Source organism: Manduca sexta, chromosome 21 (genome assembly GCF_014839805.1).
Source record: "Manduca sexta isolate Smith_Timp_Sample1 chromosome 21, JHU_Msex_v1.0, whole genome shotgun sequence".
Taxonomy (NCBI): Eukaryota; Metazoa; Arthropoda; class Insecta; order Lepidoptera; family Sphingidae; genus Manduca; species Manduca sexta.
Genome location: NC_051135.1, coordinates 13,178,679 through 13,201,186, shown reverse-complemented (window position 1 = coordinate 13,201,186; position 22,508 = coordinate 13,178,679). Strand labels below are relative to the sequence as shown.

The window sequence follows — 22,508 nt, the reverse complement described above, 5'->3', positions numbered from 1 at the left end:
TTCTCAGGATTGAAATATTGATTAAGATTGAGATAGTTTATTAAATAAAGCCGAATGACCGAAACCTTACTAAGTTTCTTTATAAAGCATTTAGGATTTCTTATTCTTGGGAACTTGAAACCGAAAAGCATAAGCATGTATACTCCATTAACTTATCAAAGTTTTATTGGCACATTTAATTATTTCCATTAGGTAGGTATTAACATCATGACTGTTATTTATTTGTAAGCCAAAAAGGCAGTTACTATTTTACTTTTGATGGAACTGACTGAATACAATTTTCGACTATGCAAAATACCAACACTAACTTTTGCTTTTGGGATTAAACATAATCCTGCAATAATCTTATAAGAATTATAATATGGTTAAATGAATATTAATTACATTTGATTCGCCTTTTTCATGATACAGTAGGCTTTGAACAACAATCCAAAAATAAATGGATAGTAATGTATAAACAAAAGGCCAGTACCAAAAATACAATATTAAAAACAATATTTCCAGATTTAATACTTATTATGTTTATCACTATAGCTAATCCAAAGTTAACAATTATGTAAAAAACCATGGCCCATAAATATAAAACAAAAAGTCTTTGTAAATGAATTTTACAAGCTACAAATAAGACAACGTGAATCGAAAACACTGCAATCGCAAGAAGTCCATAAACGTTAGCTACAATTAAGCTTTCAGTCTCATCTAAGCCATTCTGAAGAAAAAAAAGCTTTCCCAAAGGGGTAGAAAGATATAAACACACAGCTGTTGGAATGATTCCGTACAAGGCTATTAGAATGGAACCTCTCTCCAATGATATACAGCAGCAACACGTATCAAATATTGGGCAATAATAGTTCACTGGAACCAATGTGTTATTTTTATTTTTTTTCATCTTTCAAATTTATTTAAATCCCTTTCTAATATGAAATTGGACTGGATCTATTAGTCCTAAAGTATAATTTATTGCTTTATAATTTCCTTTAAAATTTGAAATTGGCGTCTGTCATAGAATTATAGTCAACAACAGACAACCAAAACAGACAACAAAAAGCATAATAGTTCCTTATAAATTATAATTCTCTGGCATAATACATAAATATGGAAAGCATGAAACATACTACAATAATTAAAGAGAAAGAAGCAGGCAGACGCAAGTCAAAACAATCAAAAATACCTGTACTGTAAAGCTTCGTATCCATTATAAGCAACTGAGCAACCAATTAGAGATAGCAGTTTACGTATATATTATTGTTTTAGTCGATTATTGATAAAAGACGTCATTATTTAACTTATGACACATCACTGCAACTGTCAAACGTCGTCCGTCATCGTTGTTCGACGTTTCGCCAACTAAATAGAACTGTAGAAAAATTGTTAATTTCCTTTAATCTTGATTTACAAAATGTAATGAAGTTTACAGTGTTATATAAAATTTAATACATTCCATATTTGAAAGTATAGACTGATAAAAGATTGATCAAATCTTACAAGATGGTGAGTAACCTATTATCGGAAAATGGAAATATATAATATTATATTTAACCGTATAAAACGTAGAGTTCTTTTTAAGCGTAATTGTAATATTACTCTACCAAATATAGCTTATAACATTCAAATTGTAAGGAAATTCCAGGCTTATTACGGCAACCATTAGGCCGCTCCCAACGTCACATAATTGTAAGAGATAACTAGAAGTAGACTAATAATTAGTCAAGGTTTTGACAATCTATTACTTACATATAAGAAGAAATAATGATTACTATTTGGTAGACAAGTAAAGGTGATATAGGCGAATTTGGGGGTCAATAAATAGCATAGAGCAATAAAAATAATGTTTTAACATTTCAGATGCAATTTATGCTGTTATTCAGCCGTCAAGGCAAGCTGAGACTGCAGAAGTGGTATGTCGCTCACCCGGATAAGCTGAAAAAGAAAATAACAAGGGAACTGATCACAACAGTCCTGGCCCGCAAGCCAAAGATGTGCTCTTTTCTTGAATGGAAGGATGTCAAAGTGGTTTATAAAAGGTAAACATTATTTTTCTATCCTTAGTGTTCATTTTTGTTTGGACAACTAAATACTATCTTACTTGTAATTCATAACATGAACCTACAGGATGCTATTTTGGAAAAAGAATATTTGAAATGTTGATCTCAACATCAATTTTCCATCTATATTCCCATCCTATTCCAATGAGAACTGAGCACAACACTTTTTGTACTATAAAAATAATTTGACTATTAAGCACTAAGATGTTTTTATAACATAGATATGTTGTCCGAGCTCAATACTGGCAAGACGAAAGTAAGGTAACTGCCCGACATTAACTTAGTCAACCTCCAACCACTTTCGCCGCTAGTCGGCTTACTAACATTTGTATTTTTATAAATAAAATGCCTTCCTGTGTTTTTAGACGATGTACAAATTATACTCCAACTGTGAATAAAAAAAACATTTCATTTCATATGTTAGTAATAAGTATACACTATTTAAGTTATTTTTTAACTAATAAATGCATTTTATTCGACTGTCATGCCGACGGTCGGCGGACGGCGCTCGGGCCCATTCGGGCATACTCGGGCCGTGTTAATGTGAGCCGCTAGGGCTGTGACTATAGTAAATATTGCGCCGTTTTTATGTGCAATTTTGTTAGTGTATGATGCGTCTATTTGTAAAACGTCATCGATTAAGCAGGTCTATTTTAATAATTGTTATATAAAATGGGAAGCTCTACAATTTTCTTAATAAATGGTTTATTTATTTATTTAATTTATTTATTTAGCCTTTGTACACATGGTATACATGCGGACTTAATGCCATGGTTTAATATAAAACATAAATGATTGTCATTTGTTTTGTAGATATGCATCGCTGTACTTCTGCTGTGCCATGGAACAGGAGGACAATGAGCTGCTTACCCTGGAGCTGATCCACCGCTATGTGGAACTGTTGGACAAGTACTTTGGCAGTGTGAGTTTCCTTTTGTTGTATTTTTATTAATTTATTTATAATTTTTTCTCGGTTTGTTTAAAATTAATTATAAACAAGGAGTATATAGAAGATTTTTAAAAGTTTTTTATATATAATAATATCATACTCTAATGCTTTAAATAATTTATTCTTACAGGTGTGCGAACTGGATATCATCTTCAACTTTGAAAAGGCTTATTTTATATTGGATGAGCTGGTGCTTGGTGGAGAGCTCCAGGAGACCAGCAAGAAGAATGTGCTGAAGGCCATCGCTGCACAGGACCTACTGCAGGAGGTCAGTAGCCAGGACAATGAGCTTGTATAAACATTGGTCTTAACTCACATGGACAGGGATGGATTCAGGTCTCTAAGTGGGGGGTCAAAATGTAGGATCAATGGCTAGGTATGCTCTTAATATCTTATTTGCTCAACTTATACAGAAAAGAACATGAGCTATGAAAACCAGAGTCCAAAATTTTGAATATTTACATTTTGTCCATGTTTATCATAGGTTACCTATTGAAGTAGAGGCAATAAAGTTTTCATATCTGGCTGTATCTGGTGAATAAATTGCAGCAATTTGGCTTTTTTATAATTAAGATGCGAGACTCTATAAATACTTTTACTAAATATGTCTGCTATTAGTATACTGTCACTTGCTAACTATACAATTTTCTTGATGTTTTATATTTTTAATTATTGTTCTTGCTACTCTTCATATTTAATAAACTATGGTAGTACCTATTCTGAGAGATTTTAACTTCACTATAAAATTATTATTATGATGCGCATTTCGAAAAATTTATCTTATTAAATATTGTTGCAATTTTTTTAATTATTACTAAAATTTTTGTATATGCACTAATATAGTTATAGTTATTATTGTAATTGAGAAAATTAGTGGAAATAATGTTGCAATTTTTTCACTAGATAAGAAATCTTGTAATAAAAATATTTGATGGACATATTTGATATTATCTATCAGTAATGACTATGGTTACTAAGGTGTATACGCCAAAGAACGAATCAATGTAGTATAGAGTTAAACAAACACAAACTGTAGGTTAGAGAATTATAGTATATGGTAGATGTCGGCACCATTTGTAGGAATCTTATATGTGGGCGATATCTATTTTCCAAACTAAGGAAGACAATATCCCATAGTATTTTATGTGTTCTAGTCTTCACAGTTCACGCTTTCTGTAGGAATGTATCACTTACTAAGTATAGCTGCAGATCTACCTAATGTATTTTGGAAAGGCACATAATGTGTGTTGGGATTTATTCATTTTGGGAATGATATTAATACTATAAAAGCTTTATGGTTAAGATTTAGTATGGTGGTAGATTTTTAATTATTATTGTTAATATTATATTCTATAGTTTATATAGTGTGATTTGATAATTTATCAAATAGAAAATATATTATTATATAAAATAGAGGATATATTTATGGGAAAGTAAGATGAACGCAATTATCTTTAATTAGTTAATTTTCCAAGGTATACTTTTTTCATTATCGTTCTTTTAAATCAATGATTTTGATAAATCTTTCCACTCATTTTTAGGTCTCAAATGCCTTAGGTATATCTAGCGCTACTTCTGAATGTAAATTATAACGATGTGGACCAGTATGATTAGTAAAGTGGCCTCGGTAGTGCCTTTTCATTGTTTAATGTATTTAGAATATGCGTGTAGGGAATATAATATACAGCACTGATTTACATATCATTATAAGTACTGTTTTGCACTCGATAAGTTGTAAAATCTTTACATAATTACTCCTAATACTATGTGTGAAAAAATCTTCTACATATCAAATAGTCAATGAAACTTACAACAGGCGTCAATTCATTGAACTGACCTAATAAGTAGAAAACTACACTTGTTTAGCACGGAAAATGAAATCTAGTAGGCCTACACACTTATGAATTGTTGATACCACTTACACGACGAGATGGTACATACTATATAAACGTATAACAAATATAGTACACAAACTCCGATGTTGGCTAATGAAACATGTCGCTTGTCCTCCCAACTCTCCACTGCACTGGGCTAATTTATTATTTTGTTTTGGTGTGGTATGCATGCACTGGTGGCGGTCAGGACCTGAACGATGGATTGTTGCACTGACGCCTTGCACATCCTCGGAACTTGAAAACGCTACGACTCTCTTTATGTGTGTATAGCCAGACTACATGTGACCGCTGTCACGTGGCGCGTGGTGTGTGCCTCAATATTTTTAAATCATTAAAATTACGTATAGTAACTTTGAAGACCCCATTATTACTCCAGTTGTTTCATATGTATTGAAACCGCTTTTTGACGCTTTTTTGGAATACTTCAGTCGGTTGGGTTCTGTTTTTATTTTGCTTGAACAAGACCTGCATTTAATACTTTGATAGGCTTACCAATTGATAGTGTCAGATGTAATTATGTTGCTTTAAGTTTATTTTTATCTCTGGACTATTACCTATGTATGATGCGCGGTACACACCCCGCGTTGCACAATCAACGCACAGCCCTTTGACACCCGTTACCCAGTCTCATGTAACGCTTTAGCTGCTGCTTCTTATTTCACGCTATGCATGACATTGTTTTCGTTACTTTTATTACTATGTATATCAATCTATATATTTTCTCCCACTCTTTATTATCATACACAGCATGTACACAGACAGATTCTCGTAACTATATAAGTACTATTATAATCATTACATTCATAGACAACATTCCATAACCTTCGATTTGAATCTTATATCTGATATTATAATTTAGTCATTTAGGTCATAATAGAGACAAAGTAATAGACTGTTTATATTGTTGTGCTTCATGTATGTGTAGATGATATCAGAAATTGTATACGGGACACTGCTTTCCTAGCCTAGTACCTGGCAATCGGGTCTTCAGGTCACATATATTGATAAATATAATATACAAGAAAAAAAATTGAAATCAAATTATCAGATATATTACATCAAAGAATGGCGTTTGCAGCAGTATTGTGTTAATATGCGCACGTTATAAAATGATGTTGAAGTGCTTAAAAATATGACATGATATGCTTTGAATGCTATAGCATTGGTGTAGGGTACAGTGGAAGCATTGTCCTTTGGTAAAGGTTTGGCTGTTCATGCGTATATTATAACGAGTTTGTCGAAATACATTTGATTCAAACAAAATTCTGTTTTCTTGCATGTAACCTATCCTTTGCTGTGGCATGAGTTACTTGCAATTGAAGAATTTGGTCTGTTTGATTGATTTTAAATAAAATTTGTTTTTCTTTGTTTGTGGGTTAAATACGAAAATGGGTAGTTTTAGTGTGGCAAATAGTATACCGCTAACATTAGTGTAAAAGTTTTGTAGTCTAGTCAAGCACTGTTAAAAAGAAAAACAATTTACGATCACTTTATATCTAAATTTCAATATGGAAATACAAAAAAACTCATGCTACAGCCATCCCATATACTGGTGTGCGGATATTCACTAAACGGAAGCTATCATAATGCTTTCCTCGGTGTGGACTAGTGTCCGGTTGTATTAACAGCATGCTGCTCGCGCATCTTTGTGTGCTAAATTAACACGTGTGCCAGTCTGTAGGCGGGTACTCATTCATTGGTATGGGCATAATTGTGAGTGGTAAACATATATCCATAAAAGTGTTAAATTAGAGACAAAAATTAGAATCATGCTTCTGTGAAATGTCTATTAGTTATTAATACAAAAAAAAAAAAACTGTTGGGAAAATACAGGTTAAAATATTTTAACAACCCTCTATATTATTATGAAATACAATATCTGCGTTACAAGTTTAAACGCCATTATTTTTCAATTTGTTTGTCAAATAATAATTTTTAAACAAATATAGATAAATACGTTAAGTATAGTATAGAGAAATTGAAAAAACTGTTACTTTCAATTAAGTTTATAGTATATAGTTCGTCAAACAGATATCAAAACTACTAATAAAGTAGGTATTATAAGTTTGCTAACCCACTCCATAGACAAGCGAATATTGACCCCTCCAAACGCTCGCATGTTTATGGACAATTTTATTAGGACGAGACTGTGGATGCGGCGCTACGAGAAGTGGGCTTACTGTGAGTGGCGTCACGTCGTGGACCACGTCTGGGACCCATCGGGCCACGCGCTGCGCTTCTAAATACATACCTGTTTAAGAATTGTTATGACTGCGATATATTTGTATAAATATGTGAATATGTTAACTAGTGATATCTCGAATACTAAGAAGAGGCATATAAAACCAAAAATTTTAACATTAGGTACTTTGAACTAAAATGCCTTTCTCTTAAGGGCCCAAAATTATAATAAATTTTTTACAAACTGAATACTATAAGTATTAAAGGAATAACAACTTTGTTTCTACGATCCAATACATTAAGGCGATACCTCAAGGTCCATTTTCATACATTTTGTTTCGGCTTTAATCTGGGTAACTAAACAAGTATTGGCAAGTAAAGAATTTAAATTCACGTCTAGTTAGTGATTAGTTCTCGCAGTTGAAGAAAAATGTAAAAATAATTAATAATCATGGATATTTCTGCCTTTAAAATTTCGTCATATTAAATTTTAAAGGCCGAAATATCCATGATTATTAATTATTTTACGTTTTTCTTCAATCACTAACTAGACGTGAATTTAAATTCTTTACTTGCCAATACTTGTTTAGTTACCCAGATTAAAGCCGAAACAAAATGTATGAAAATGGACCTTGAGGTATCGCCTTAAGCTTTACTTTTATGTTTTCATTTGTCGCGTCAAATGACATTTTGATACACATAGTATAGTAAATAGGGAAAAGTTGAATGTAGCCTATGTAATTACATTTCTTTATAACCTTAAAAACTATTGTAAATATGTAACTAATTTTGTGGAATATCGATCAACGCAGAAGCAATTCGTTTTATCACTATTGTTAACATTATGACAACACAAAATGACATCTTTTAGTAAGATAATATATTTTAATTATAATTAACTTGAAGTGTGCGTCGTGTAAGTATTTGTATTTAATTATTAGTCTCATATTCCGTGCATACATAATGTTTGTCTGACAAAAGTGGACCAATATTTAAACTAAACTTTTAAATTTCGTCTTGCTGAAAATAATATTTTACCACCTTTTAATAATTGAGTTTAAATCTTTAGATTGTCATGCGAAAATAAGATATTTTGTAATTTTTATACAACTTTTTATAACTAAAATTCATGTTCGAATGACTAGTAGCTTCTAACTAATGAGTCACATGCCAAATGCCTATATCTCGAGAGGTTAACCAACTAGAGGTGGCGTCAGTAGAATTAGTTGAAACTTGAAAATAGTAGATCCTAATGAACTGTCATTACTGAAACACATAGCGAACGCATTGGTGACTTTTTGGCTATTTTAGTATTCAATGATTCCAGTTTTAAAAGTATTGGTAAAAATATAGGAATAAAAAAATTTGGATTATTCATCAAGTATTTCGTTAATTGTCTCGAATATGGGCACGTATTTTTTTTTCGGACATACATCGAAATAGTTAATATTATTTCGTCAACTATAATTATTAATAAGGAATAGATTATTAGTTAGCACGCGAGTTCTCTTTCTTTTTATTTATATTAAGTTTTCTTTGATTTAAAATTTTATTTTATGTTTTGTACATTGAGTTTATTTAATGTTATTATTTCTGAATTATAGTACATTGATAATATCTTTTATGTTTGTATGAGACAAGAAAAATTGTGATTAAAGGGTAGAATTTAGTGGTATTAATAAGACCTGAAAACCCACCCAGTATTTCCAAATATGGACCTGGCAAGTCGAATTTATTATGGATATGTTACAGTAATACTTTTACCTACCGAAGGTGCTTAGAAACTCTAGTTGAACTTAAAATATAATATTTATAAATATTTTATATTTTAGGTACTCATGGGAATTGATATGCTAACTTTTTTTTTCAAAGAGAACATTTTCATTATCATATTATATGTAGTTATGCACTTTTCATAGAACAACACGCCATAAAATCATGAAATAAAAAACAAAAAAGTATTCTCATAAAACAGTGGTCACGGCGTAAAACGAGTTATTACTTCATAATTTAAAATTTGATTTTGCGTAATTTATCATAATAAACTGAGTAATAAAATGTGTGATAAATAAATTTCTAATCCGATGCTAGTGCGTCATCGTAACTTGTAAGATATCAGATAATGCCCTCTAGTGACTAAATAAATTTCTGAATTATTTGCTAAAGTGCATAAAAAAATGTATTGTCATTGGAATTGTTAACTCTATGGTTCTCTAATATTTTTATGGTGCAATAAGCGTTACCTAAAATCGACAAGTCTAGTATCGTATCTCATACATTTTATATTGTATACGTTTAATAAAATACCTTTTTTGTCATAATGATTTTCATTCTAACACCTCACATATTAGATGATAATATATGAGTAAAGGACACTATTTATGCTCATTTTTTATTCTACAGAAAGCATCTCATATTTCCTTTATATGTAGGAAATAACTATGCTCTAGTGGTATATTTTTTTTCATAATATTTAATTAAATAGCATAACAATACACATTTAAAAGTGATATATTTGTGGCCATTTACTCATGTCGCGTAGCCGAAAAGCGATAGCTCGTTCTAACGCGGCCACGAGCGACACTGGCTCAGTGATGACCATTGTTGCAGGAGGAGACACCGCAGGGCTTCTTCGAGGACCATGGCCTGGGATAAGCTGCAGCCGAACCCGTGCCGCCACACTAGTAACACCTCACTACGTAGACACGAGATATTACCGACTGCAGGAATTTAAACGAAACTGTAAGATACTTTGTTTATTCAGCCATCAAATATGCAACAGGTTTTTTTAAGAATCTCTATTTAATAAGCAATCGGATCTGGAAAGAAAAAAAAATGTTAAGGGGAGTCTCATTACATCCGTTTCTGAAGGAACCTGATTTTCGACGATCCTTTTTAGTATAAATACTCCAAACACGACAACGTTATGCATTTATAATGTGGCAACAATTTAATTAATTCGACTATCTCACAAAGGATCGTTTACATTTCTGCAGAATACAAGCATGCTTTATAAAACATAGCCTGATAATGCACATGCGTCCTAATGTACCGAAACATATTATACTTATTTACAATAAGCTTACCTAATGTTATCATAAATAATAATAAAAGACGAGAATTCGTGATAGTATTATCTTTTATCGAAATATACGGATTTTCGAGACATTGTTTGTGAATTTAGTCAGTGTATTAAATTGCAATAAGTGTTGTATTTTCGATTGTTTTTAGAATTTTTATTGATACGTCATATTGTATATGTAGAAATCATAATTTGAATCACAAACCTCAGTTTTTTAGTTCTAATGGAAATATTCATCAAGAAAATTTACTAAAATAGAATAAATGATATACAATATTTACAGCTAACCAACATACTAATAGACATGATTATTAATTATAATTCACTATTTTGTCACTCTCAACAGTGATAAAGTTATTTGCTGATTCAAAATGTCTGGTAGGTAATAAATGTTGAAAAACATTTGCGCACATTACCGCTCTACTTATAATATTTGTATTGTATTACTGCAATATAAACTGAGGCATGTCAGTAATCGCAAATAACGTCGCGTTGTGAAAATAGAATATTTTTCACTTCGACAATTTTTTTTAAATCTTCAAAAGGTCTCTCAAAAGTCTGCCACAGTCTCTGTACTTACATTTTTTTACGTCGTGTCTATTAGCTTTAGAAGTCAAACGTGGGCTAATGACCCCCATTATTTTAACTACATTACGATAATATTATTTCCTTGTACTTTGTTCAACTTTATATCACAGCCCTACGCATTATGTCCAAACTTCTGTTGCGTAAAATGTCTCGCAGTAATATTGTAGAGCACATTCTCGTCACATCTGATTTAAAATACATACAAATATTTAAAACTGCATTCGTTCATAATGTATAGAGGCAGTTTTTCGCCAATTGTTTATTTGTGAATTATGAAAATCAATTACACGATACATTGTGCATGTTTATAGGTTAATATATTTGTTAGAGAACAACTTTTATAGTGTTATAGTGGACATCTTTGTAATCTGAGGTTCATTTCGCACTCGATTCAGTCGAGGCTTTTTATTTTAGTAATACTTTAATTGCGTCCTATGCATAATTTCATAGTTAGTTATTTTAAATGGCAGCTTATACTTATTAGTTTTATTATTAGTTTATAAAAAGGCTATCTTATCCCTCATTGCGGTTTCATATATGAAGCAGGGTCGGATCCAAGAAAGGGCTGCAATTTACCCCCCATACTAATCTAAATAATTTCTTGAAACATGAGTGAGATGACTCCTTATCTTCACAATGGACATATTGCCGCGGCCCCTTGGTGAAATCCTGGATCCGCATTTTTGAACAACCTAACCTAACCGCATAAGTTTAGGAATTGCAAAATATATCTAATCTAATGGCTTAAATGCAATCTTATAAATAAATAAGCATGAATAATATTGCAATAAGAAATAAGTATTCATATTTAAAATGATTTGTGCCAAAAAAAACAATATTTTCGTACGTGTTTCATAGATTGTTGTTGTAATGGATGTTAATAGGGATGGAATTATGTAAAAAAGTTGGGGTATTTTTTTTTCATGCTTTTATAAAATCTGCATTGCCCCAGTGAAACTGCTTGATATAATTTTAAATGGAATTGAGAATGATTTACTTGTGATAATTCTTTTAGATTTTCGCATAATTCCGTCTCTATCACTATTATTATCTATGTAAAATTCATTCATTCATTCAGTAAAAAATCATTCAATTTTGAAATATTTATAATCTGCGTTCACTTTTAGAAAATGAGTGTTTATAAAATGTACTGTGAAATACTATTCAATACATAACTATATTCTTTATCTAAGGCTGTTATCAACTCTGCGTCCATATCAAGTCTCATATCTCAAGATACCGCTTCAAAAACAAGATGGCCTAACAAAGTATTTATTTAGATGTATGTACCCATTAGCGTTAATCGTTTTGGAGTAAATTATTATACAATAAAACATTATTGCTGTATAAGTTGTTTATTTAAAATACATTCCATATAAAATACTTCACAATTCATGCCATATAAATACAAATATAAGACTCATTAGACAGTCTTCACTGACAGTGTAAATATGATAAAATACTTATAAACTAACAGCCATAACAATGTGGATACATCCTGTGTATCGGCATTGTGGCTTGCTTACAACTAGGAGAATCATTTGCAAGGTAGACTAACGGCTATTGCCTTTTATAAAATGCCAATACAAGCCGTTCATGCAATTACACTTATACAAATGCAAAACTTATATTAAATGTATATAATAGGTATATAATGATTAATTTTGCGAATGCTCCGCGGATTTCGCCTCCGGTGTGGATTTCACCTTGTTAGCGGTGGTGGGGGCGGACTCGCGGGTGTTGTGGGAGGGCTCCGGGCCAGAGGGGGAGGGCTCCGCGTTGTTCTGCTGAGGAGGCACCTGCTCCTCGCGCTGCTGCTGACTCGTCACCTTGGCGAGGTGCAGGGCGGCTAGCAACGCTGTCACATAACGACGCACGTCTAGTTCTATGCCTGCGACGAAGTAATAATGCATTGTAAACGTGAATGAATGTGCAATTATTCCATTGCCATCATAGATAGGAAGTGTTTCGCTAATTTCCTTAAATATTTTTTTTATTTAATTCACAACTAGAATATTAATTATTTTGAATTTCAAACATATAGTTTGAACTTTAAATTATTGTCAAAAGCTTAATTCCATTAACACCGGTTGGCCTTAAATCTAATGTGTCTATAAAGCAATTTGTAATATTAAACATTTGTAATGCTAGTTTGACGTCACCAGTCATATTCGCCTAGATCCTTTCGTTCGATATCTATTTCTAGTTTTCATACAAAGCCTTACAAAAACTCCTTGTTATTCCCTAGGTGGTTTTAAGTGTAAGTAATATTTACCAGTTTGTCTAAGTTCGTTGATCTTGTAAGCGAGGTTGGCCCACACCCTTCTCGCGGCGACAGCGCTGAGCCTGCCCACAGTTTGCACCGTGTGCAGCGCCGGGTCCGCCGTCGACGGGGTGATGTCGGCTGGAGACAAATGTGGTTCGTCAACGCAACTATATAGTAGTAATTATTCCTTAGGAATCGCTAAGCTGAAGTACAGATAAATGGGAAGTTGAGCCACATGGTATAGTGGATAGCCAGGTAGCCATTTAATGGTACTGAAATAACATTTAAAGTTTTATGACAGAACACCAGGGCGATGGTCAGATGACATTGCGACATATACTGGCAAGCAGTGGATGAGGCTCGTACATGATCGGAAAGAACGGCGTGGGTGAGACGAGACTTATACCCAGCCATGGGTGGATAGTCGCTGATTAGCAGTAATAATATAATCATTAATCATCTACGTCGTAGTTTCCAGTTCTATAAACCAGTACGGTGACTGGTCTTTCGTGCGTCTGGTGCGACCTTCGACCCAAAACTTGGCAGACACAGGGTACTGAGATGACCAGACTAGGTGTTGCGGCGTCAGTGCATCCCTAATTACGGCACTACTGAAAAGAATCAGTGCTATAACCCATCATTCCTCTATACTCACTTGATTGCTCCTCAGTGACACCGACAGGCGGCAGGTAATGATCTAGCAGCTGCATGGCGTAGGTGGCGCCGGAGTCGACGCCGTGCATCGCCTTCTGTCCGTATGCAGTAGAGAGCAACGCGTTCGCTTTGGCCCACGATAATTCCTTCAGCGACTTGACGCGTTCCTCTGCCGCGACACGCGCTCCGTAAACCTATAACAAAGTAATTTATAAAGCTTAGGGTTTTCAGAGAAGCCAATCTATACTTTTATAACACAAAGATCCCTTTTCAGTCTATCTGTATGTGATCGATTTTTTCAAAATCTGGAAATTCCTCTATTCTACTTTAAATTCCGGGAAAATATATAGCGGGATTTTTCTTCTAGAATACTGTCACGCGAGCGAAGTTGCAAGCAAAAGATAGTTTCGTATAAAATAGTAAACTTTGCTTCCTGGAGCCTTATTCTTTATGCCTCACATTACTTTAGTAAGTAACAAAGACGTCCCGTCGCATAAAAGACAATAGAAATTGGTGTTCAGAATACATTCCACATACATTTCACGAAGACTTTACATGGCCGTGTTATGAATTTACAGTTATAGAGAATAAATAAAGGCCCTGAGGTGTCTCAATTGGGAAATGTCAATTATTGTGTGAAAACAAAATGCCTATTTGTTATTTATATTATGCTATTACAAAGCATGTTTCAAAGTTATTACTTGTTTACCTTTAAGCAGCTATAAAATATCGCAATGTGCACACCTTACTACGCTCTTTTGCAAATGATTACCTATAATGAGTGTTAATTAATACGCAAACGGAATACAAATAGAAATTTGCATTTGACTGAAATAATACATTTGCCCAGTATTGAAAGAAAACAGAAAGAAAATATATGCGTTTAATTTAACGAAATATAGATATATATATTTAAATAGTTTCGTAGTAAGTACCTATATGATAATTGATATACATATTTAAAATTACATAAATGCATCATGCAGCTAAATAACAACAAAAAAATGTTCAACTCCGCAAGTTATAGAAGGGTTAATTCACCTATACTATAACATTACCATCATAAAGCTAGTGTGCGAGAGAGATAGCGATAAATCTACTTTCAAACATACTAGCTACAAAATTATACCGACATTCGACAAATTAGGTTCAAGATCGTTTATTCGCACGAATGCCTACATACCGCGAAATTACCATTCTACCTACGGCTTCTTGTAACGCGACCTATATGAATTCTTATTCGTATATGATTTGAATTACTTATATTTTACACAGCAAGGCAAATGCCTCTTCTAGTACGGAGTTTGTGTCAATTATAATCAAACAATTCTCTAGTAAACTTGTGATGTTTTTTTTTTATTGCTTTGAATGACGAGACGAGCTTGCCTTTCGCCTGATGGTAAGTTATACGACCGCCCGTAAACGGTAGAAACACTATCCAACACCTTGAATTACAAAGTATTGTTTTGTATTCCACTGCGCTCACAATCCTAAGACATGAGATGTTGAGTCTAATTATGTCCAGTAGTTACACTGGCTACAATGTCCATTAAACCGAACAGTGACTACACACTGCTACTTGGCGGTAGAAATATTGCGGTGGTACCTACCCAGGCGGACCATCAATGCGTGATGTCACGATAACTCCATTTATTAGGCCAAGGGCATAATGTAAGGTTCCAGATTAGATTACGAAAGATTATGTTTAGACTGATTTCATACACCGATATGAACAGATATAAGTAAAAAAATATAAAGTTAACGAACTGAACGGATAACAGGAAAACGCCTGAAATAAGTATAACAAGAATCTATAACCTATATAATATACGATAAGTTCCTTCTATACATGTAGATATACTTATTTACATGTTCCATAAACCAAATTTCCAAACAGATAACGACAAAACAATTTCATAACACATTAACTTTTGTTCCAAAACTACACTGATAACAAAAAAATTACCCGTTTAACATTACCACACAAAAGAATAACCGCATAAGATAACCTAAATCAATAAGATAACTTTTGCATAATATTTTTTTTTCATGTTGAACATGTGACCTATCACCTAGGCATTAAGGTCGCATACATCCTATTACTAATAGGATGTTATTAGAGGTAAAGCTACAATCCGGTTCAGCGATCAACTCTTATCACACTGATAACTGCTATCAATTCGAGGAGACTAACCATAGAGCTTATAAGCCCGTCTGTAGCTTGCCACAGACGGGCTCTATATCAAAATTTATTGGGTGTCCTTCAGTGCAGTGCGAACTTTTGAGCGACCGCTTAGTGTAATGTAGGTATGGGCCAAGAGGGGCCCCGTAAAACTAATACGGCTGATACAGCAGTAGCTACGTCAGTGAAACTAACGAAACAAAGATTAGCGGCCCTGACGGATATCCTATCATAAAAAGAAGATAAAATTATAGAATCCAAGTACAGCGGCTACCGGATACAATTGTGAATTTAAACTGTCCAGGGATCCACCCGAAAGCACATAAAAATGACATAAAAATTGGTGCAACGGTTCAGGAGTTCAGTTAGATACACACGTACAAAATATATATTTTTTTTTATATTTATCTATATATATATAAAAATCAATTGCTGTTCGTTAGTCTCGCTAAAACTCGAGAACGGCTGAACCGATTTGGCTAATTTTGGTTTTGAATTATTTGTGGAAGTCCAGGGATGGATTAAACGGTGACGAACATAAATAATAAATAACGGAAAATACTAAAACGACAATATAAGTTTTCAATACAAAATGTTCCTACCTGTCAAACATTTCATGTCTTTTCTCTTTTTAGAAATAAAGAACTGTAACATATATATAGATGTATTCAGAAATAAGTCTGTTTCATAGTTGTATTATGAGGTCCGATTTCTTTGGTTTATTTTGTTCAAATACAAAACATTTCAGAAATAGATAAGGTGTAAAAGTGTCAGTGGGTTCTTAAAATAGAAAATAAATAAATAAATTTCAAGACTATTATTAAAATCTATCATCAATTTGTCAGTGCGTGAGAACTTATTTTTCGTTATTGTCGCAAAATGCCACGGAGAAGATGACTTAGATAGTCGAAGTTAATCAAATGTACGACGAGCTACTTCACGTGCAAACCGTACTCTCGACTAGCGAGAGACAGATAATGATAACATACGTATTGTATGGCAAAATTGTGTTTCACAATAAATAACAATAATAAATGTATGTAGGTGATACGAAGTTCACCGGGTCATCTAGTCGAAAATAAAAAAGTTACCTGCCAAATTCACATTGCATCAAACGCGCGAAGTTAAAAGAGTCGTTAATTTTTTTTACTACTTTATGCACAAATACCATAATTTTTGTTTCCGTAAAAACCTTCTACAAAGTACTTATAATAACTTTTAAAAATATTTATAATATTTGTATTATAGATTGCTAGGATAAAGACTAGCGAAAAACTCATATGAAATTCCCAAATAATTTCAGAAAATCTGTAGTAAAAAAAGTAAAACCAATTTATGCAATGTAATGTTTTATAAGTCATAAAACGTCCACTACTTTTTATCAAACAAAGCAATTTCCAGTACATCGAAGCAAAAAGTTTATCAATAATAAAATTAATTATTGTAGAATATTTATGCGACCGATAAGTACATATCACTTAGTAAAAAAGCTTATGATACGCAACGCTATTATCAGAAGTTTCCAGTAACGACCGGAGCGGAATGACAACTCGGTGTACCGTGATAATGTAATGAGAAACATCCCGTTACAGGAGCGTGCTCAAGGGTCACGCGGGGTCATATCCTGCGAAATTATGTCTACAATATCGATTGGAGTTGGTGACAGCCAACTAGATTCAAGTTGTGTCTCAATATTAGGCAATCACAACGGCCCTATGTCTACGTACTGCGAAGGCTGCCATGCCGTCAGCACTGAGAAACAGACTTCTTATCACAGCAAGGATAGAGCTTAGATAAATGGCGTCTATGAATAAGGGTGTAGTGTATGCAAACTATGCGGAATATTATGGCACTATGGGCAGAGGTTGTAAGACATTGATACGTCAGTGGGAAATAAACCATGCTAACTGCTCCTTTACGCTCCAAGGGACGGGGACTGTGTTCCTTTACGCTCCAAGGGGGTAGTAATATGTTTGATTTTCACCTACCACTAACACACCTAATAACTGACGTCGACCTCACCAATGAGTTATCTATGATATTGAGGTAAACCCCTTGAACTCATAAACAGCATTCAAGTTACACGCGAGTTTGAAAACGATATATTGACCCAATAAATATCAACTAAATCCGCGCCTGTATAATCGTGACTTAGTTATGTAGATACAAATTACATTCATAGAGTGGGCTGGATGGTGTGGCAAAACGAGACAAAACGACTGTGCGGCCAAAACCATAGGTCAGTAACGTAGACATTATCTATGCCAAGGCGTGCATAATCGCTTTAACTCTCTCACACTTTTCTATCGTAATTCAATCGATGAAATCCACAATCTAATTGATTTAAGTCTTGTATCATTTAAATAACCAACCATTTAAAAATTTGCGCCCTATGAACCTATTTAACTAATTCATAATACATAATTATGTATGTATGTTAATAATCCGCCTTCCGCACCATGTTTGCAACTAATACATTCGTCGGTAACATTTCCCCGTTCGAGTGTCATTTCTTGAGCGACCTTCAGACGTCGCCTGGGGCTTCGTAAACAACGCACTAGTCCTGAGTCCGTGAGCTATGGCACGTAGCTACGTAATATCAACACAGGGTTTGAATCAAAGTTCAAGCGATCAGTTTAGATTGACTGCTGTTAGGCCTAGGCATGTTTTGAATGTAGCACTCGTGTTTCATATCACGATCATCCTAATGGAAACTTTTGAATTATAGTACAGTAAAATGTGCGTAGTGTAAAATTATACTCTATATTACTATAGAAATAATGCTACTTTTCGACGTTTACCATATTTAATAAAAGAAAAGGAAATTGGGACGATCCCGTTTTCTGCACAGTATAAACTCATATGCATTCAAGTCTGAGGGAAATGCTGAAACATATTTTTAGTAACTCTATTTATACTGGTTACAGTGCAGCTCTCACAAACCTGACGTTTTATAAACGTTATTTGACAGCGTTTCGTAAACATTAACCGCGGGAACGTAAAATCATTCTTATGTATGGACGAAAAAAAACACGTCACAAAGAAAGCTAAGCCGGATTTACCTTCCCAATCTGAATTACATGTAGGCATTGAGATTATCGAAGCCTTGCACCGTATCTAACAGCCGATTAACAATAATCTCACCTTGTTGACATGCGGCGATATTCTAGAAAGCACTGCTTGTTTGGTAGTCTCGACGATGACCTTTGGTTGCTTCGGTGACGAGCGGCACGCGACGCTCCAGCTGGTCGATGGCGGCGGCGACCTTTGCATCACCGACTGCTAGTGGTGCGGACACGTAGGGAGCCGCTGTGGATGCCGCCAGCACTACTCCCGCTTCGGCGGTGGACAGCGCCCATTCCAGGAGAGAGTGTGCTCCTGATTAAATGAAATTTCATATTGGAATTTTTCTAAGAGTACAGGGTGGGACGAGGCTGAGAAATGATTTTGTCAAGATGCATTCATTGTACTAAACCAGCCATGTTATTTCATGTTCATTATAATAACTTTATATTAGTTTCAATATAATGTATCTAACAATAGGACCTGTTCATTGTATAATGCTAACAATACTAAATGGAATATTATTTATAGCATTAGTATGCTTGTACTTATAGCTCAGGTATTCCTATTTGTACCAGTCAAACATACATTTTATTATACTTGTATTTTAATATACTTGTAATAATTTTCAGAATAAAAATAAGTTAACTATATTGTAATAGTAGTTTTACTTATATCCCAATACTACTACTATATGCTACTTAAGTATTTGGTCTATACCAATAAAAATATGACCCAGTAAGAATGTTATTAAATCAGTTAAACTATCACTGCTTAGCAAACAAAAGTATATTAGTAAAAATGCTTGCTGAGCAATTTATATGTGTCAGCATTCTATAAGTAGTGCATCATTTATTATTCAAATAGAAATGTAATTGAAATGTCTCATAGATGTATTTAAAGATATTATAATTAGTAAGCAAGTAAATATACACCTCCAAATAAATAAGTGGATAACATGATTCAATTAGATATTATTAGCCCTACATGCCAAAACTATTACATAGCATTATTAATAGGATTGGTATTTCTTTAATAATAACTAAAAGAATGGAATTTTTAACTACTAATAATTTATATAAATAATAATGATTTTTATCAAAATTTTAAACTCATTTAAATGCCACTCTAACTTTATATTTGTGATATAGCAATGTAAATAAAAAAGTATGATATAACTGACCTGCATGCAAATGCAATCTTAAGGAAAATTGCATTCAGTGGGCATATTCTTAGGCATCATGGCAGAAAACAATAATAATATGTATGTATTTATTACTTTTACAAAGTACATAATGGCTAGAGTAGACAACAACTAATATAAGAAGGTATTGGACTTTTCAGTGAGCACAATAACTCTTAAATTCTTATTACTCCAAGACAATTTAAAATTCCAGAATTGAGGAACCAGCTTGACTATTCGACGGTCCCTACGTATAGTATCGAACAGTCCCTATGCAAAGAATTGCATCTGCAAAATGCAATTTCGCAGATTCGATACTTTACGGAGGGCCCGTCGTATTGGTGCCAGTCATGACTGTGACCACCAGGCTGACCATCACCTTGGCTTCATAGGCTTCAGTGGTGAAGGGTCCATATAACCTGATTCCTACTGCCTTCCCTTTCATGTAAATCTAATTATCATTAACCACACTTATGCTAGTAACTATATGTTATGTCGGGCTACCTTTTCGAAACCACCTTTAATCACAGATAGGAATTATAACAATTATATTTATACATCTTTTTTATTCTTACCTTTGACTTAGAGTAGAATGCTCCAACATGTTCGACCGCTGCCCCACAGTTGGGAAGGCCATGGCCTTCTGGACCGACTGCAATTGTGGCAATGCTGCGGTGCTTGACTCACTTCTGTTGCCATCTGAGGAAAGTGTCAAGATGGTATCTCTGTCTATATTGTGGAATTTATAGTTTTGATACTTTTGGGAACATAGAGTATGCTAATGAAACTGTTATATGATTTGAAACATTATTGTGATATCTAAAATTTTTGTTCACAAAGGGCTAGTCAGAAGTGCAAGTACCCACATTTAAAGAGTAATATTCATTACCTATAGGGTTCAAGTTGAGCCAACAAAGTGGAAAACTTCTAAGGATATTAATTAATATTTTGAGTACACAACAAGTTATTGTAAATATAGACAAAACTATTACTCAACATCTATATCATTTTATTACAAATTTCAAAAAGTTGTAATTATGGAATAAATAAGCTTTAATGTTATAAATCAAATATGCTCAATCAACAGAGCTTGGTTTGTTACTTATTTAAATGGAAAGAAAAATACTATTGAAAAAAAATCTTGAAATTATTCATTTGCATGTATAGTGCATCTGAACAATAAACTAAAGAGCATTTATAATTCTACAGCTATAAACTGTGTACATAACATAAATAGGAATGGTTAATCTTTATGCCCAGCAAACGATATGAACTTCAATAGTGAGGGGCATATAAAATATTATGTAGGTAGCTACTACATTATTCTTAGAAATTATTCTAATTAGAATATTCAGTGTGTAACAAATTTAATATCGTTACGGTTTATGATTATATTATAAATGGTACATTAATAAATATCTCTTATTGCTGAATAATAATCATGGGGGTAGTTTACCGAATAACGGAAAACTACATGAATAAAAAACAATTTAAACCGGCTGTACTCTGTAGTTCGTCAAGAATGTACCCACAAAATAGTGCCGTAATAACGATAATAAGTGAAACAGTTGCTCACTCTACATAATTTGCATTATTCAGTAACATTTAAAATACTTTAATGTAACTAATAGAAATGTTGTAAAACTTACATTTCGATTTAAATTATATTCAACACAAAAATTGGTACTTTCTAATTTATTAACGCACTTTACGTATCAACTGCTCGCTAAGTTAACAGAACACTGGATGGGTAATGGTAAAACAAGTGTATTTTATATTTTGATATGAATCAACTTTCTTGGACTTTGGCCGAATGACGAAACAAACCAACAAAATTGTTTTGACTTGTGTAGTACACAGCACAGTCATCTCTTAGTCGATTCATTTTAACGTAGTAATCGAAATAAACAATACGAGAAATAGGTACGAGATATAATTGTTTGTAATAGAACATGTAATTATTCAATTTATTTCGAAGGTTAACGTATTATTCTAACATATAATATATATTTTTATTGTAGCAAAATTAAGAAACTTCCGCTTGCGCATTTGGGAAAGTTTTCATCTCACATGGCAGGCAAAAACATTGTTTAGGTCATCATCAAGCAAAAGCAAGATCATTAAAATTGTATAGTAAAACAAGGTTTTGTGTACTTTGTATTTTTTGAATAGTGTGTCACGAATGCGAAACAATTGAAAAATAAGTGAAAATTGAAACCCTTGACAGACTGTAGACTGTAAAAAGCCGTATTTCTTGTAGTGATTGATAGAAATAAAATTTGTTGTAAGTACAATTTTATTACAATTATTCATAAAGCATAAATATTGAATAAATAAAAACTTGTCGTATTTAGGCGATTTCGCGATGTCAACTTTTTATGATATAACGAACATCACTAGTTTTACATGAATTCTATATA

General features: G+C 33.2%; 1 protein-coding gene and 1 pseudogene across 2 annotated transcripts; one reads left to right on the top strand and one right to left on the bottom strand.

Moving 5' to 3' along the window:
- The first annotated feature begins 1,289 nt into the window (after positions 1-1,289).
- Positions 1,290-12,087, top strand: LOC115447558 (AP-1 complex subunit sigma-2). Of its 2 annotated transcripts, none has more exons than XM_030174692.2 (5): positions 1,290-1,491; positions 1,846-2,024; positions 2,859-2,967; positions 3,125-3,262; positions 9,681-12,087. In XM_030174692.2, exons 1-5 carry the CDS (start codon positions 1,489-1,491, stop codon positions 9,723-9,725), a joined length of 474 nt encoding a protein of 157 aa, XP_030030552.1. In that variant the 5' UTR covers positions 1,290-1,488; the 3' UTR covers positions 9,726-12,087. The 2 variants fall into 2 exon arrangements, with proteins under 2 accessions (XP_030030552.1, XP_030030560.1); XM_030174700.2 differs by lacking the exon at positions 9,681-12,087 and adding an exon at positions 7,030-7,226.
- LOC119190021 lies at positions 12,080-20,787 on the bottom strand (annotated as a pseudogene).
- Between the last annotated feature and the right edge of the window lie 1,721 nt (positions 20,788-22,508).

Excerpts from the sequence above, each read along its gene's own strand:
- LOC115447558 (XM_030174692.2), top strand. Across the intron at positions 2,025-2,858 it reads GTCAAAGTGGTTTATAAAAG|ATATGCATCGCTGTACTTCT; the intron begins GTAAACATTATT and ends TTTGTTTTGTAG. Across the intron at positions 3,263-9,680 it reads CACAGGACCTACTGCAGGAG|GAGGAGACACCGCAGGGCTT; the intron begins GTCAGTAGCCAG and ends CCATTGTTGCAG.